Here is a 15,280-nt window from a genome sequence, read left to right on the forward strand (position 1 = left end):
CTGTGGTTTGCATTATCATCTGCTAATGCCACTAACCCTCCCGACTAGGGTGACCAGACAGCAAGTGTGAAAAATCCGAACAGGAGGTGGGGGGGGTAATAGGAGCCTATATACGAAAAAGACCCCAAAATTGGGACTGTCCCTATAAAATTGGGACATCTGGTCACCCTACTCCCGACTTACCTGGCCCTGCAGCATCCAGACCTTTCCATAGATCTCCTCCTCCCTCCCCCCCCCCCTTGTAGGAATTTCCCAAATAAACCACCAGCTTTCTGAGATGTTTCAAAGGATTTTGGTTGAGCCAGGAAGTGCGGAGAGGGGGTTGTGTGTTGAGGAAAGGTGCCCGGGAGATGCAGCTCCTCTCTTTATCCACAGCAGCACAACCTGCTTCCCCCATTCGCTGTGGAAGGGGATTTTCAGATGTAGCTAAGCCAGGGGTGGGCAAACTTTTTGGCCCGAGGGCCAGATCTGGGTGGGGAAATTGTCTGCAGGGCCATGAATGTAGGGATGGGGCAGAGGGTTGGGATGCGGGAGGGAGTGTGTGGTGTGGGAGGGGATATGGTGTGCAGGAAAGGGCTCAGGACAGGGGGTTGAGGTGCAGGAGGGGGTGCAGAGTGCGGGAGGGGTCTCAGGCAGGGGTTTGGGGTCTCAGGGCAGGGGGTTGGGCTGTAGAAGGGGGTGCAGAGTGCAGGAGGGGCTCAGGGCAGGGGGTTAGGGGGCTCAGGGCAGGGGATTGAGGTGCAGGGTGCAGGGGAGGTTCAGGGTGCGGGCTCCTTCCCAGCGCCACTTACCTCGAGCGGCTCCGGGGTGGCAGCAGTATGCAATGGGGCTAAGGCAGGCTCCCTGCCTGCCCTGGTCCCGCGCCGCTCCCGGAAGTGGCCAGCAAGTTCGAAAATGGCTCCTGGGGGTGGGGTGGGGCAGAGCAGGCGGCCCCACCATGAGCTGCCCTCGCCTGCGAGTGCTACCCCGGAAGCTCCCATTGGTCGCGGTTCCCCCTTCCCAGCCAATGGGAGCTGCGGGGGGTGGTACCTGTAGTGCATGGATCCCTCTGCCTCCTCCTCCCCCAGGGGTCACAGGGACATGGTGCCGGCCGCTTCCAGGAGCGGCACGGGGCCAGGGCAGGCAGGGAGCCTGCCTTAGCCCCGCTGCACCACAGGACTGGCAGTCCCGTGGGACAGACTGAAAGCCCTGATGGGCCAGATCCAGCCTGTGGACCGTAGTTTGCCCTCCCCTGAGCTAAGCAACTTAGGAGCCACAGAAGAGATTTTCATAAGCACCTTTTGGGATTTAGGTGCACAAGTCCTAGTTACTATCACCAAGATTTGTGCACCAAAGTTCCTTCAGTAATTTTGAACTTCTCTCCCCTGAGTCCCATTGAATATTGATGGGACATGCGCTCCTAAGCCACTGATGTGCTTTTGAAAATCGCCCCCATCCTAGCAATGCACTGCAGACCTGCTCAAGAAGGACTCCCAGGGACAAGAAGGCTCCATTTTTGTGGCCATGCAGTCCTCAGCTTTCCTATCAAAGAGGCCCTGGTTAGCATCAGTTGCGATGGTGGGTTGTTGGTGTGATGTGGACCCCTGTCTCTGCTAAAAAGATGGTGTTAACTTTAAACCGAAGCTGGATAGGAGCAAACAGTGTACTGGGGTCATCAGCCACTGGTCCAGTCTTAAAAAGGTCCAAGCATTAAAGCCCTCTAGAGTAAGGGGTAAAACAAAGACTCCTCCAGTTGCAATTTTTAAAGAATGTAACGAACACAAACCTTTCCGATGGGACCCCGAGGGCCCAAGTTTTCCTCCCCTTGGCTGGGACATGAGGCTTTACCATGAAATTCCAGTTCTGGCAGCTCGTGTTTGGCTGCAGTGAACTCCTTCCCTCTTAGCCCCTTGATCTCTGCACACAGAACATGGCAAAGAGTGTTCCCTTGATAGTGCTGGAGAAATGTGGCCTCACCAAAGAGGTTTCCGTTGTTGTCACAGAGCCCTGAAGAGTCTCAATTGGTTGGCGGGGAATGGGGAGTTGACTTTAGTCCCCTTTGCCATCCCTTCCATCCACCCCCACTTAGATGCATGGACCTGCACGGTCCTCTTGTGCCACAGGACACGGCCATGGAACCCAAGGCCATGGGAGTGATGATTGGAGACTTGATTTCAGAAAAGAACATGGCAGCCAGGAGGGACCGTGGTTCGGGAGGAAAAGGCATAGTTCTTGCAAAACTTGGGCATCCCCACAACGGCCTGGCACACACAGGGGCAAGCTGGGAAAAGCAGGAGTGTTCCAGCCATTGTTAATTGTAGCATTTTTGTGCCATGTGGCTCCTTCTGCATGAAGGGCTCCAGCTAACTCCAAGCACCTGATACTGGGCCCTAGAAGCACAGAAGCTCTGCACTCAGACCTGCTCCTTCCAGCCATGCATTCTCTGTCGGATCTGATACCCAACTGGCCAGCTGTCAGAGTGGATCGCTTAGCGGGGTGGGCAACAAGACACAAAGCCCATCGGCTGGTGCTTCAAACCCAGCAGCCCACACAACCACACTTATATACCAAAATTTAAGGATGTGCTGAATCAGAGCCTTAGTACCTTGCCCTTACAGAGGGTGGGTCTCCAAGCACTTTATCAACATTAAGTAAGTCCCAAAATTGCCCCTGTAAGGTAGGTCAGTATAATTATCTCCAGCCTACAGATAGAGGGCTGACTTTTCAAAGGGCCCTGTGAGAGTTAGGCACCCACTGAAAGTCACAGCGAATTGGGCACCTCACTCCCCTCCAGAGAGATTAAGGCCAACATTTGCAAACTTAGGTGCCTAAACTTAGCCCATATTTCAGTGCCTAAATGGAAGCGGCCTGTCAGAGGAGCTGAACACACGCAAATCCTGCCGCAGCCGCTAGAGGCTGGGTGTGTTCAGCATCTTCAGAAACTCAGGGGCCCAAACATGGATTTAGCTGCCTAAGTTTAGGCCAACCTGTTTGACAACCTTGCCCTAGGTGACTTGCCCAAGGTCGGCCAGCATGTCACTGGGGACAGACCCCAGTTCCTCTGAGCTCCAGCCTTGCGTTTTGGTCACAGGACTAACCTTCCCACTCCCTTCCCTTCTCTTATTCTCTTCCTTCTGCCTGGGGGCCCGTGGGAAGTGAGTGCATCAGTCCAGACTTCACAATGGGTAGACCTGAAACCCCAGTACCATATGGCCTAGAGTTCAAGAAAAGCTTGAAACTCAGATCCAGGCTTTGCAACTCCCGTCTGAGTAGCAGGAGAACCAGTCTGAAGCTCTAGGTCCCTGTGTCTATGGTATCTCCACTGCTACCATCACTGTAATATTTGGGTCCTTGCCGAAAACTCAGATGGATCCTTTTGTGAGGTTCCAAAGGGTTTGGTTCATTTGTCCGCCTGTTTCATGTCAGTTTCCCAGCAGCCTCTGCACTTCCCAGCTCTGTCTGGAGGTGGAGGCGCTGCGTGACCTGGACGAAGCCTGTCCCACTGAGGTTTCCATCCTGGTTGTGCAGACTCCAGCTGCTTGGTGAGGTAGCCCAGGCTCACCTGAGCCAAACCTCCAAGCCGGTAGCTGTTTGCCCACCACTCGTTCTCAGCCGGCTGGTTATAACCCCATTTGTCTGCACAGGTTTCCCATCTGTGATTCTCTATTTCTTCTCCAGCTCAGGCATGGGACTGTGCTTGAACAACGCTCCTCCCAAGCAAGACTTCGTCTACCCAACGGTGGCTCCCGGACAGGCCTACGACGCGGATGAGCAGTGCCGTTTCCAGTACGGAGTTAAATCTCGCCAGTGTAAATACGGGGTAGAGAGCCTTCCTGCTTTACTATCGGTTCTGAGGGGGTGGAGGGCTGGGCCGCGAAGGGCTTGGGCCGTCGGGGCCGTTCTTCCACCTCCCACGATGCTTTGCTGGCTTGCGTGAAACGAAAGCGCTTTCCCCGTTAGCTTTGCTGGGAAAGGGCGGAAGGGGCCAGGTCAGGTCTGCGAAGGGTGAGCTCAGCTCAGCTCGGTTTCCATCTGCTCAGCTCTGGCAGAAGCAAATCGCTCGCCTGCTTCACCTGCTGCCGAGGGGGCACCATAGTCCTCACTGGAGTCCAGGTGGCAGTCTTCTCATCTGATCCACTCTGCAGATGGTGGGTGATGGCCGGGGTTTGGTCACACTGGTCATTTTCATCGCGGTTATTGGGAGCTGGCTGGAGAAATCCCTCACACACGTGCGATTAGGAGGAGAAACCCCTCCTGTGAGAATTCGTTCCTGGGGAGACTGGCACATGCCCTTCACAGAGGATCGGTCTCGCTCAGATGCCAGCAGTGAAAGTGCTTTGGAACATGAACCAGCCATTGCCTTTTCCCGGAATTCCCCTCCGCCTCTGTCACGCTCAGCCAATCAACTCAGGGGGAAGCTGCTTGAAGCCAGGGAATGTCTGCTGTGGGAGGCAAGGCTCCTCTGGAGGTGAACCGTATCGGCCACCGGGCCTGTCCCTGAAGTGATGCCTGCCATAACTGATCCATTCCCCTCCTGCGCTGGGTCTGAACAGCCCATCTGATTGGAACTTCAGCTGGGAGGCCTGTGCACCAAAGGGTTAAATGTGGTGTGTGAAAGGCCCAGTTTCCCATAGAGGGGACAGAAGATTCACCTGGGTAGGAGGCTGAATCCAGCAGTAAGGTGCCTCAGTAGCTCTGCTGTCAGGCTGGAAGGGATGTAGCTGGACAAGTGCAAGTGTGTCCTGTTAGTGGGGGGAAGCAGGACTCACCCTAGATGGGGAAGGAGGTGGAGGGATTCAAAACTCACTCATTTCCAGCATGAAAAGTACAAGACTCAGACCATCCCAAGAGGAAGGAGAAAAGATGGGCTGGGTGCTGCCTTTCAGCCTGGGGATGTGGCCTGGGATTCAGGCCTCCACACCGATCAATGGAGGAGCGGTTTGCAGGTCTCAGAGGGCATCACACAATGGGTCTGTTCAAGCTGTTGGCGTTGGGGAGGCCAAGGAGAAATGAGGAGTAAACTGCAGAGGCTAAAGTAAAATTACCAGCTCTGCTCACCACTGGTGGGTCCGTGGGGGAAGCCAACATAGGGTTAGAAAAGAAAAACAGCCCGGAAGAAAAGACAGTAAGACCAGATCTTGATTTCAGTTACACCAATGTAAATCCAGAGGAAATCCACAGAAGCCAATGGAGTGGCTCTGGATTTACACCTGTGTAACTGAGATCAGAGTTAGGCCCGTCACCTGCTCTAGAGATGCACAAAGAGCCCCTTGGATGCAATTCACTTACTGCAATTATGACCCAGAGGACGATTCTCTAATGATGGCGTCTCTGCATCCATCAGCAGCTTCCACGGCAGTTCACTCTGCTTACAAGGCAAAGTGAGTTTCTTTTTCATTGGCAGCCACCATCAGCTCATTGTGGGGATCTGATGGCCACGCTGGTTTCTCTCTGCTTCTAGCATCATCAGCAACCGAAACGATTCTGATATCAGAACTTAACTGGTCATTTGACCTGATGCTTAAGACAGAAGAAAATCCTGCTCACCCTCCTGTGGCCGTGTCAGATCTGTGGGACTGGCAGGATTAAAACAGATGATTATCAATCAGCTTGGACTCATCGGGATATCTCACCGGGGTCTGTAATCTAGCAGAGAAAGGAAGAACACAGGAACTGACGGTGGGAAGCTAAAGCCAGATTCAAACTAGAAATAAGTCCCCCGTTTCTGACAGTCAGGGTGATTATCCGTTGGAAGAAACTACCAAGGGCAGTGGTCGATTCTCCATATCCTGAGGTCTTCAAGGCAAGATGGGAGGCTTTTCTGTAGCGTGTGTTCGACTAAAGCAGAAGTGACTGGGCTCAATGCAGTCAAGGTTGGTTGAAATGTTATGATCTGTGTTATACAGGAGAGCAAAGTAGATAATCTAACAGTCCCTTCTGGCCTTAAAGTGTCTTAAATGAATCCATGGACAAGGGTTGATACTAGCAGGGAGGCTTTGCTGATTGTTACTGTACTTGCAAATGTGGACTGGAACCTTTCCAAGTTCACATGCCCATTCCCCAGCTCGTTTTTAGCTTATGTAGATGCTTCCTGTGTGAAAAAAGAAAAACAAACACCTGCAGTATCCTAGAGTAATGGGGCCAAAGACTACAGCTTCCCATAACCATGTGATGCCCAAGGACCTCCACATTCCTTATTCACCTTAATGAATTCAAGTAGAGTTCTACCCAGAACAGCGACTACAGAAACTGTGTCTGTCGATGCCATGTTTATTTCTCTCTCTCTGAGTCTAGATCCAATGTGCCCCGTTCATGTGTGAAAAGATTTCTGTTCTTCTTGCCAGCCCTGCAGCCTGGAATCTGAGAGCAGCTGGGTTCTTTCCTCCTTGCTCCTCATCACGAGTAAGGAGACTTGTGTCCTCATGTGACACCTTTGCAGCCCTACTGGGAGTTCTGTTACTATAGTGATGGGCGTCATGTAAAAAGCAAGTTACTACAGAAAGGTCATCTTCCAGTTTTGCCCTCCGTTGGTCTGTCTACACTGCACACTAAACCCGGGTCTGTGCTTTTGTGTCCCCACTGTAATGTAAACCTGGGTTTACAATTGCTGGAGCTGGGTCTCCCAGCTGTGCTAACCTGTCCGTCCTGCATCACACAGACCACCTATCTCAGGTCTGTGGCTCAACCTGCGTCCACACTGCAAAATGACAGGGCTTGGACCCAGTCACAGTGGGACTCAGGCTTTGATCCACTCCCCTAGCAGGGTCCTAGAACCCAAGTCCTAAGTGTTGGGTGACCCAAGTCAGACTGATTGGTGTGGGGACCTAAGGGGGCTTAGGATCAAACCAGAGTCAGAGCCTGGGCTTAGTGTACAGTGTAGACGCACCCAGTGGTGCCTGTGGAGCCTCTGCCCTTCAGTGGGCTGCCCAGATGTATCTGGTAGAAGCTTAGCAAGTAATTCTGTTGATGATGCACAAGAAGGAGCCGACTCCCTCTCCCATCCCCGTATCGGCGAACAGGCATGAAGAGTGTTAGACACATCAATAAGCAGAGATGACTTCTCCTTCCTCTAATCAGGGGCAGTAGTTATGTTATAGGCTGGGATTTGCCTAAGGGAGTTAGGCGCCTGCCCGCATCCCACTGAACCTCAGTGGGAATTGGGTGCCGGAATCCTTTACAGACCTTTGAGACGCCCAGCCGCTGTAGGGTGTTGGGCCATCACCGCAGGATGCTGCGGTTTTCTTGTTCCTTAGTCCCCTCGTATGGTAACTCTAGTAACAACGGGAGCAGCACCACAGTGTCCTGCCCCCTTCGGCACCCATCAGGAGGATTTCCCGCTTGCTGAACAAGTTCATTGATGATCACAGGGTGTCGGTTCCTGTTCTGAGCGCTGCCTGCACTGGGGCCAAAGAATTTCCTACTGAAGCGCTCCGAGAAGAGAGGAAGGCGGGATTAATGGCCTATCACCTGACTGCAGGTTGGCGGCCTGCATGAGCGTGGTACTGTCAGGTCCTGCCGCTTTGGGGATGCAGGGGGAGGCCAGAGTGGGGGAGGGTTTTGCCTCGTTCTCTATCAGCAGCACCGGTAGAGTTGCCAACTTTAGTCGGACAGATTCCTGGAGGTTTCATCCGACGACTTAATCTTTCATTTAGATTAATCTTTAATTTCTGGTGACTCCAGGACTATCCTGGAGCGTTGGCAATCCTAAGCACTAAGCCTGTAGTGCTGATGAGCGAAGGCTTTCTTTGGCTGAACATAGCTAAGGCCTCAGCTCTCCTGCTCGATCACAGCCGGCCGGGCTGAGAGCGTGATGTGCGTGCCACCGGGTCCTCCGTGCCGTAAGCCCCGTGTCTCTGATGAAGTCCTGATTCTGTGCGTATGGCACTGGATTCCAAATCCCATTGTCCCTGCATCTCTGGGGAAGGCCCAGCAGCCACCTTCCCTAGATCCTGAATCCCATTTGGTCCTCCCTCTGTATTAGCCAGTGGCCTTCACTTCTCTGCTGCCAACCTCCTTCCAGCACCTGGTCATCTTGGCCGCTGCCAGACTCACCAAAGCCAGTATCTGCGGCCACAGCAAGTGCTGCTTACCCCCCCCCTTCCTGTTTGCTGGGACATTGCCAAGCGGGTCTGCCGCTCTGTTCATGCCGTGTAGTGGCTGGAGCAAAGGACTCAGCTGGTAGGTGGCAGTGTTTTAAGAGGTCTTGCAATCCACGCCATAAAGCCTTTATTCACCACAAGCATACCGGATATCCCTGCCCTGCCGAGGCTGGGTTAATGGAGGGCCATGGCCCTTTAGCTCCTGTTCTCACATCTCAGGCCGTGTTTCTACCATAATAAAAAAACAAACTATAATTTTGTTTTAAATACCCACAAACCTAGTTAAACTCCCCCCAGGGAGTCATTTTCTGTGTAATAGGCTTGTTCTAATAACCATAGGGCCACCATAGAGATCCGGCAACCAACTCAGCCACCCTCCTTAGATGCTGCGTTGCGGTTTGCAAGTGCTGAAGTCTGGATTTAAAGATTGGGGCCCAGAGCAGGTTCCGAGGGTCTGCGTTTTCCAGTTGAGCCGCTGTGATGGATTTGCAGAGTCTCTGTGATAGAACTGACTTTTGGGTGGGGTTTAAATGGACTGATGGGAGAAAAGGCCCAGCCGAGGGGAGCTTAGCTCGCCTGGAGCCCAGGAGGGGTCATGGTGGGACTGGGTTTGAGAAGCTGGAACTTGGATAGAGAGCTGCTCCAAAGGAGGAGTGGGATTTTAGGGCCGAGATGCACTCAGGACAGGACCTGATGAGAGAAAAGGCGAAGGAGACTCTAAGCCAGCCTCTGTCTCCTCCAGTCCTGGAGCTGACTGAAGGCCAGTTCAGCACCTGGCATAACTGAGAGCCTCCTAAAGGCAGATCTAAATTCTTCCAGCGGGAACAGTCCCCTAAGGACCGTTACACCATCTGGGGACAGTGGACTTCCTGTGGTGTTTGGGGGAGCCAGGAGAAAAGTGGCATAAACCATCTAAACCAGCTTTACACCTCTTGGGGATTCCCAGTTGCCCTGTAAACACAGATCTCCATCCACCTGGCACCAGGAGGGGCCAGGATCTGTTCCCTCGTGTTTATCATTCATAATGGAGATCCAGAGAAGGAGACATTCCCGCGAGCATCACCCCAGAAGGAAAGGACTGGGAGAAGGGGAAGGGCTGGACGCACTGGGTTAGAATTGGATGTACCGGGTAATCCTGGGAGACACTTTTTCTGCGAGGCATCCTCTGTTAAAAACTGAGTTCAGATGTGGTGGAGGCGCAGTTTGTTGCCTTAGTGCCATTTTGGTGCTTCCAACACAGGTGCAAATCTTTGAAAGCTCTGCTCCCATGTCTCCGAATGGACAATGAATGGCGTCCAAAGAACCAGAAATATCCTCAGGCCAGATCCCAAGAGGGGCTGAACTCAGTGTGCGTTGCGAGGTCTAAGCGCCTCTCCAGATATGACCCCATCTTTGTATTTTCCCTGCTGAAAATCTTTCCATTATGAGAATGTCCCAGACCAGCTGGAGCTTCTCAAAGACACCAACATGCTGCTACTGCAATCCTAGCTGCTGCGAGCACAAGTGATTCCTAATCTGTTTGTTTCTTTTTTCTCTTTCCTCCGCCCCGACCACGTCTCCCTTTCCAGGAAGTCTGCAGTGAGTTATGGTGTCTGAGCAAAAGCAACCGCTGCATTACCAACAGCATACCGGCTGCTGAGGGGACCATATGCCAAACCAATACCATTGAAAAGGGGGTAAGGAAGCCCAGGGCCCCAGAGTGAGTTGACAATGCATGGTTGAAGCAATTGTCGGATGATTCGTGTGATTACTGTTTGCATTGGTGAGCGATTTAAAAGCACTGTGTGCCCACCCCTGCCTCTTGCATCCCAGTGTGGAGGGGAGATTAAGGCTGGAATCTACCAAGGAGCACAATTGAATTTCAACTCATTTTAGGCTCAAGTGAGAGACTATATTACCCCCCTCATGAGGCCCAAAAAGTCTATTGATGGCAGAATTATCCACAGCACAATCCAGCGGTAGGTAGGCCCTGTGGTGTAATGGATAGACTCAGGAGATGTGGGTTCTGTTCCCACCTCTGGCCTGCTGGGTGGCCTCGGGCAAGTCACTTCTCTATGCCTCAGTTTCCCCTTCTGTAAAGCAAGGATAATGGCTTGTGAAGCGCTTTGAAATCTACGGCTGAAAAGGGCTAGATAAAGCTCAGTGTTATTAACCCATCACTTTTTCCAGTCAGCTGAGCGTGGACGGTTTTGGTTTTGGTTTTTGCCATGGCTATTTATTTGGAAAGTGAGTTGTGATTTGGCAGCATCCACGCCACTTCTGTGTTCGCTCAGGATTTCCATTGCCGATATTAGAGTAAGGTGACGTTTACGGCTATTTGCTGAGTGCTAACGTCAGGCTGTGAAATTGAAGGTCGAAATTGAAGGTCGTCATTCACGCTGTGTTGGTTAGCTGCTTGCCACCCAATCAGGGAAGAGGATCAACACCACGTGACTAGCTAACCCAGCATGAATTTCAGAGCTTGACTACTGACGTCCTGGTTCTCCATTGCCCGGGACCTCATGCAGACAGGGTGACGAGGGTGACTAAATCTGGCTATTAATGACTAACGTGCCGTTTGCAAGATGTACATGATGAAGAATCAGGCTCTGAACATTCACAATGAAATGGACATGAGTTTCTCCAATAGGGGGAAATTTGTTGCAAAGAAATTCAAGAACCGTTTCAAATCATTAATAGGTTTGTGAGTTTCAGGCAGAAAAAGAGGCAGAAATTGATAAGCCTGTTGTTCCTTGCAAATGGTCCACTCAGTTCGGCTGTAAATCAGATTGAAATGTATTAAACAGCACCTAGAAACTGGGCATTCCTGCTGGTCAGGCTTGGCCATACACCATGAGAAAAAAAAATTTTTCATGATTTTTTTTTCTAGTAATTTTTTCTTTTTTTACCCTTTTCTACCAGTCATTTTTTCAGCTAGTGATTGGCAGCTTTCCAAAGAGAGGCAATGTGTCGAGGAGTTAGAGCACCCAGGACTCATGGGTTCCCAGCTCTGACACAGACTCACTATATATCCCTATGCAAGTCACTTCACCTCTGTATGCCTCAGTTTCTCCATCTGTATTATGGGTATGATGGTACCGATCAATCTTTCAAGATGGAATGTGAGGCTTAATGTATTAATGGTTATGAAGTGTTTTGAGGTCTTTGGTTGATATAACCTTCAACTGAAGGTTGCTTTTTCAGAACCCCGGTTAGCCAAAGTTCCTGGTAATCCAGAGTTTGGCTGTCTCCCTCCTTGGTTTGCTTGCTGGGCCAGCCCCGAACTCTGAACACCTTGCTAGATCTGCACCTTCAGGTCTGCGCTGTCTTTTCCCCTTTTGGCTGGTGGGGGAATAAGGATCAAGCTGTAAGAAACAGCAAAGGGTTTTGGCTATCAGAGATTGGACTGAAGGGGAAAGAGGCGCTGCTGTGCTCTAAGTGGTACATAAAGATGTCTTCTGCCTACTCTCTTGATTCACCAGCCTTCTGGGTTATGGCAGCCCTGAGATTTCTGCATAATCCAGATTCGAGGCTCTCTGTGTTATTTTCCAATGGACTGTCGTAGTTGCTCTCTGGGAATCGGCTCCTGCATGGTGTCTGGTACCAAGAGCTGCTGCTGCTCACGCTTACCCCAGGGTCCAGGCCATACTGCCTGTTCTGCTCCTTGGCACCCTCTGTAGGCAGATCGCAGAAGAGCTGGGGAGGGAGACATGAGTCAGAGAAAAGAAGGGCAGGACTCTGGGGTGTTGGAGCTGACATAATCTTTGCCCCGTGTGACTGGGCAGGCTTCTTTCCTTCCTCCACTGCTGCTAGGGTGACCAGATGTTCCGATTTTATAGGGACAGTCCCAATTTTGGGGGCTTTTTTTTATATTGGCACCTATTACCCCCCACACACACACACCCCCGTCCTGATTTTTTACACTTGCTGTCTGGTCGCCCGACTGCTGCTGGTCAGAATATGCAAGTGCTGGGAAGAACAGGCCAGCTAGCCCTGGGCACGGGGAATGGATACATGGCCACTGTCTGCCTCAGTGGCTGGATGTGGCCTGGGGCTGCCGATCCAAAGGCTCCTGAGCAGCAGTGGCTCATGGCAGGAGGGTCAATCCAGGCCCCAATATCTTCACTTTTGCCCTTCCCTCCCTCTCTCCGCCCCCCACCCCAATGCTCTGGAAATAGTGGAAATAGGGCTCCTCCTCCCTTTCCGAATGGCTAGGCAGCAGTTCTGCGGAAAAGGACCTAGGGGTGACAGTGGACGAGAAGCTGGATATGAGTTAGCAGTGTGCCCTTGTTGCCAAGAAGGCCAATGGCATTTTGGGATGTATAAGTAGGGGCATAGCGAGCAGATCGAGGGACGTGATCGTTCCCCTCTATTCGACATTGGTGAGGCCTCATCTGGAGTACTGTGTCCAGTTTTGGGCCCCACACTACAAGAAGGATGTGGATAAATTGGAGAGAGTCCAGCGAAGGGCAACAAAAATGATTAGGGGACTGGAACACATGAGTTATGAGGAGAGGCTGAGGGAGCTGGGATTGTTTAGCCTGCAGAAGAGAAGAATGAGGGGGGATTTGATAGCTGCTTTCAACTACCTGAAAGGGGGTTCCAAAGAGGATGGCTCTAGACTGTTCTCAATGGTAGCAGATGACAGAACGAGGAGTAATGGTCTCAAGTTGCAGTGGGGGAGGTTTAGGTTGGATATTAGGAAAAACTTTTTCACTAAGAGGGTGGTGAAACACTGGAATGCGTTACCTAGGGAGGTGGTAGAATCTCCTTCCTTAGAGGTTTTTAAGGTCAGGCTTGACAAAGCCCTGGCTGGGATGATTTAACTGGGAATTGGTCCTGCTTCGAGCAGGAGGTTGGACTAGATGACCTTCTGGGGTCCCTTCCAACCCTGATATTCTATGATTCTATGATTCTATGATTCCAAAGAGCTGACAAAATTCCAGAGCCCACCCTGCCACCCCCTAAAATGCACCTCGGAGGCCTCCCTGTCCGACCCATCCCTGCACCTCCACAAGCCGAACTGGGCCCCGTGCTTAGTGTCACTCGCTCCTGGCCATCTCACATTGCTCCATCCCGGCTGTCCCCTGGGCAGCGCCGGCCTGACGAGCTGCCCACGAGGAGGCCATGCGCTCTCGGACGCTGACGCTCTGTGTTTCCCCAGTGGTGCTACAAGAGGGAGTGTGTGCCCTTCGGGACGCGGCCAGAGGGAGTGGACGGTGCCTGGGGGGCCTGGTCCTCCTGGGGGGAGTGCAGCAGGACGTGCGGGGGAGGCGTATCGTCATCCATCCGCCACTGCGACAGCCCACGGTAGGTAAACTGCTCGCGCTCCCCAATGCAGCCCTTCGCCTTGGGGAGCACCCTGGATTCCTGCCCTGCCACCGCAGTTTGCGAGCAGCACAGGGCATCCTTGCCTTCACAGCACGACCCATCTCACTTCGCCCCCTCTCTCCCCTCTTGTTCTCTGTTGGAAGGCCGACCATTGGAGGGAAGTACTGCCTGGGCGAACGGAAACGCTACCGGTCATGCAACACTGATGTAAGTAGCAAAGGTGCTCTCAGGGGGGTGGTGGACGGTGAGGCAGATATGGCTCTGCAATGGGATACGACTACAACCCAGGCCAAAGCAACTGGGGGAAGGGTTACATCGCACAGCAGGGAGATGGTCGTTCCTCTCTGCATGGCTCGGGGGATGCCGGGTACCGTGCTGGCATCCACAGAAGCAGAAATACCCTGACAAGCTGGGGGCAGTGCAGAAAAGAGCCACAAGACGATCAGAGGGATTCAGTTGTGACTGAAGCTTGGAGTGATGTGGCTAAGTGAGGAGATGGTGCAGCAACATCTTACACATACTGGCAGGGGTTCAGCACAGGGACAGGAAAGGAGCTATTTGGTGTGGTCGATGGAGTCAAGGCCAAGGAACCATGGGGTGAAATTAACGAAGGAGAATTTGAGGGGAACTCTCTGACACTGAGATAATGCTGATGACTGTGGTGGAATAGCGGCTCCAAGCCCCAGTCAGGGATCATGACCCCACTATTCTAGGGACTGAAGACAAACATAACAAAAAGTCCCTGCCTCAAATCTTCCATTAAACCGCAGAGCAGTGTCCCAAGGGAAGGGGTGAAAGCCTTATAAGAGGCCAATGGAAAGTTAACGTAAAGCTAGACTAGAAGGCATCTGGTAGAGGACAATCCTGCATCTGTCCCAAGGACAGTGACTGAATGGCCTAGAACAGTGGTTGTCAACCAGGGGTGTGGGTCCCTCTGGGGGTGTGCAGCGGTCTTCCAGGGGGGTCCATCAACTCATCTAGGTAGTTGCTTAGTTTTACAACAGGCTACATAAAAGGCACTAGCGAAGTCAGTACAAACTAAAATGTCAGACAATGACGTGTTTATACTGCTCTAGATACTATCCACTGAAATGTAAGTACAATATTTATATGCCAGTCGATTTATTTTATAATTATAGGGTAGCAATGAGAAAATCAGCCATTTTTCAGTAGTAGTGTGCTGTGACACTTGTGTGTATTTTTATATCTGATTGTGGGAGCGAATAGTTTTTAAGTGAGGTGAAACTTGGAGGTACACAAGACAAATCAGGCTCCTGTCTGGAAAGGTTGAGAGCCACTGAATAGAGCCTTTGCCATCTCTTAACGTCTATGATTCTGGGATTTCATTGCTGCCAGCTCTCAGATCACAGTCTGTATCTGTGCAATTCTCCAACCATTGTGACTTTTATATTCATTTGCAGGCTGCTAGTGACATTGATGGCATTAGTCCGGTGGCTCTCTAACCTTTTATATTGGTGACCCCTTTCACGACACAAGCCTCTGAGTGTGAGCCCCCCTTATAAATTAAAACCCCATTTTTATATTTAACATTATTTGAAATGCTAAATTTATGACCCTGTTTTTTAAAATGAATGTACCTTTTCTTGCCACTTTTAAATTAAGACTAAAACACGTTTGTATTGAATTATTGTTATAAGCATTAAAGTTTGTTTTTTGTAATGATGATTGTTTAATACTGGGGGGGCGCGAAGAAACTTTGCCAGTCTCACTTTTCACAGCAGACTTAGCACTCCACTGCCACCCTTACTTCTGCGCTGCTGCTGGCAACAGAGTTGCCTTCAGAGCTGGGTGGCCCGTGATCGCCACCTAATAACCTTGCAATGCCGAGGGGCCACGACCCCCAGTTTGAGAACCTCCCCCTTCGTCATTGA

The 15,280-nt window shown here is 51.6% G+C and overlaps 1 protein-coding gene across 3 annotated transcripts in view; it reads left to right on the forward strand.

The window, feature by feature from the left end:
- Positions 1-15,280, forward strand: part of ADAMTS10 (ADAM metallopeptidase with thrombospondin type 1 motif 10) — a 102,671-nt gene that overhangs the window by 58,747 nt on the left and 28,644 nt on the right. For all 3 annotated transcript variants that reach the window (XR_013635032.1, XM_073324036.2, XM_073324037.1), the window contains 4 exons: positions 3,658-3,799; positions 9,647-9,754; positions 13,222-13,367; positions 13,532-13,595. Coding sequence is in view for 2 of the 3 variants with exons in the window: in XM_073324036.2 (XP_073180137.1) it covers positions 3,658-3,799; positions 9,647-9,754; positions 13,222-13,367; positions 13,532-13,595 (460 nt within the window). In the remaining variant the exon portion in view is untranslated. The remainder of the gene's footprint in view (positions 1-3,657; positions 3,800-9,646; positions 9,755-13,221; positions 13,368-13,531; positions 13,596-15,280) is intronic.

This window comes from Lepidochelys kempii, chromosome 25 (genome assembly GCF_965140285.1).
Source record: "Lepidochelys kempii isolate rLepKem1 chromosome 25, rLepKem1.hap1, whole genome shotgun sequence".
NCBI lineage: Eukaryota > Metazoa > Chordata > Testudines > Cheloniidae > Lepidochelys > Lepidochelys kempii.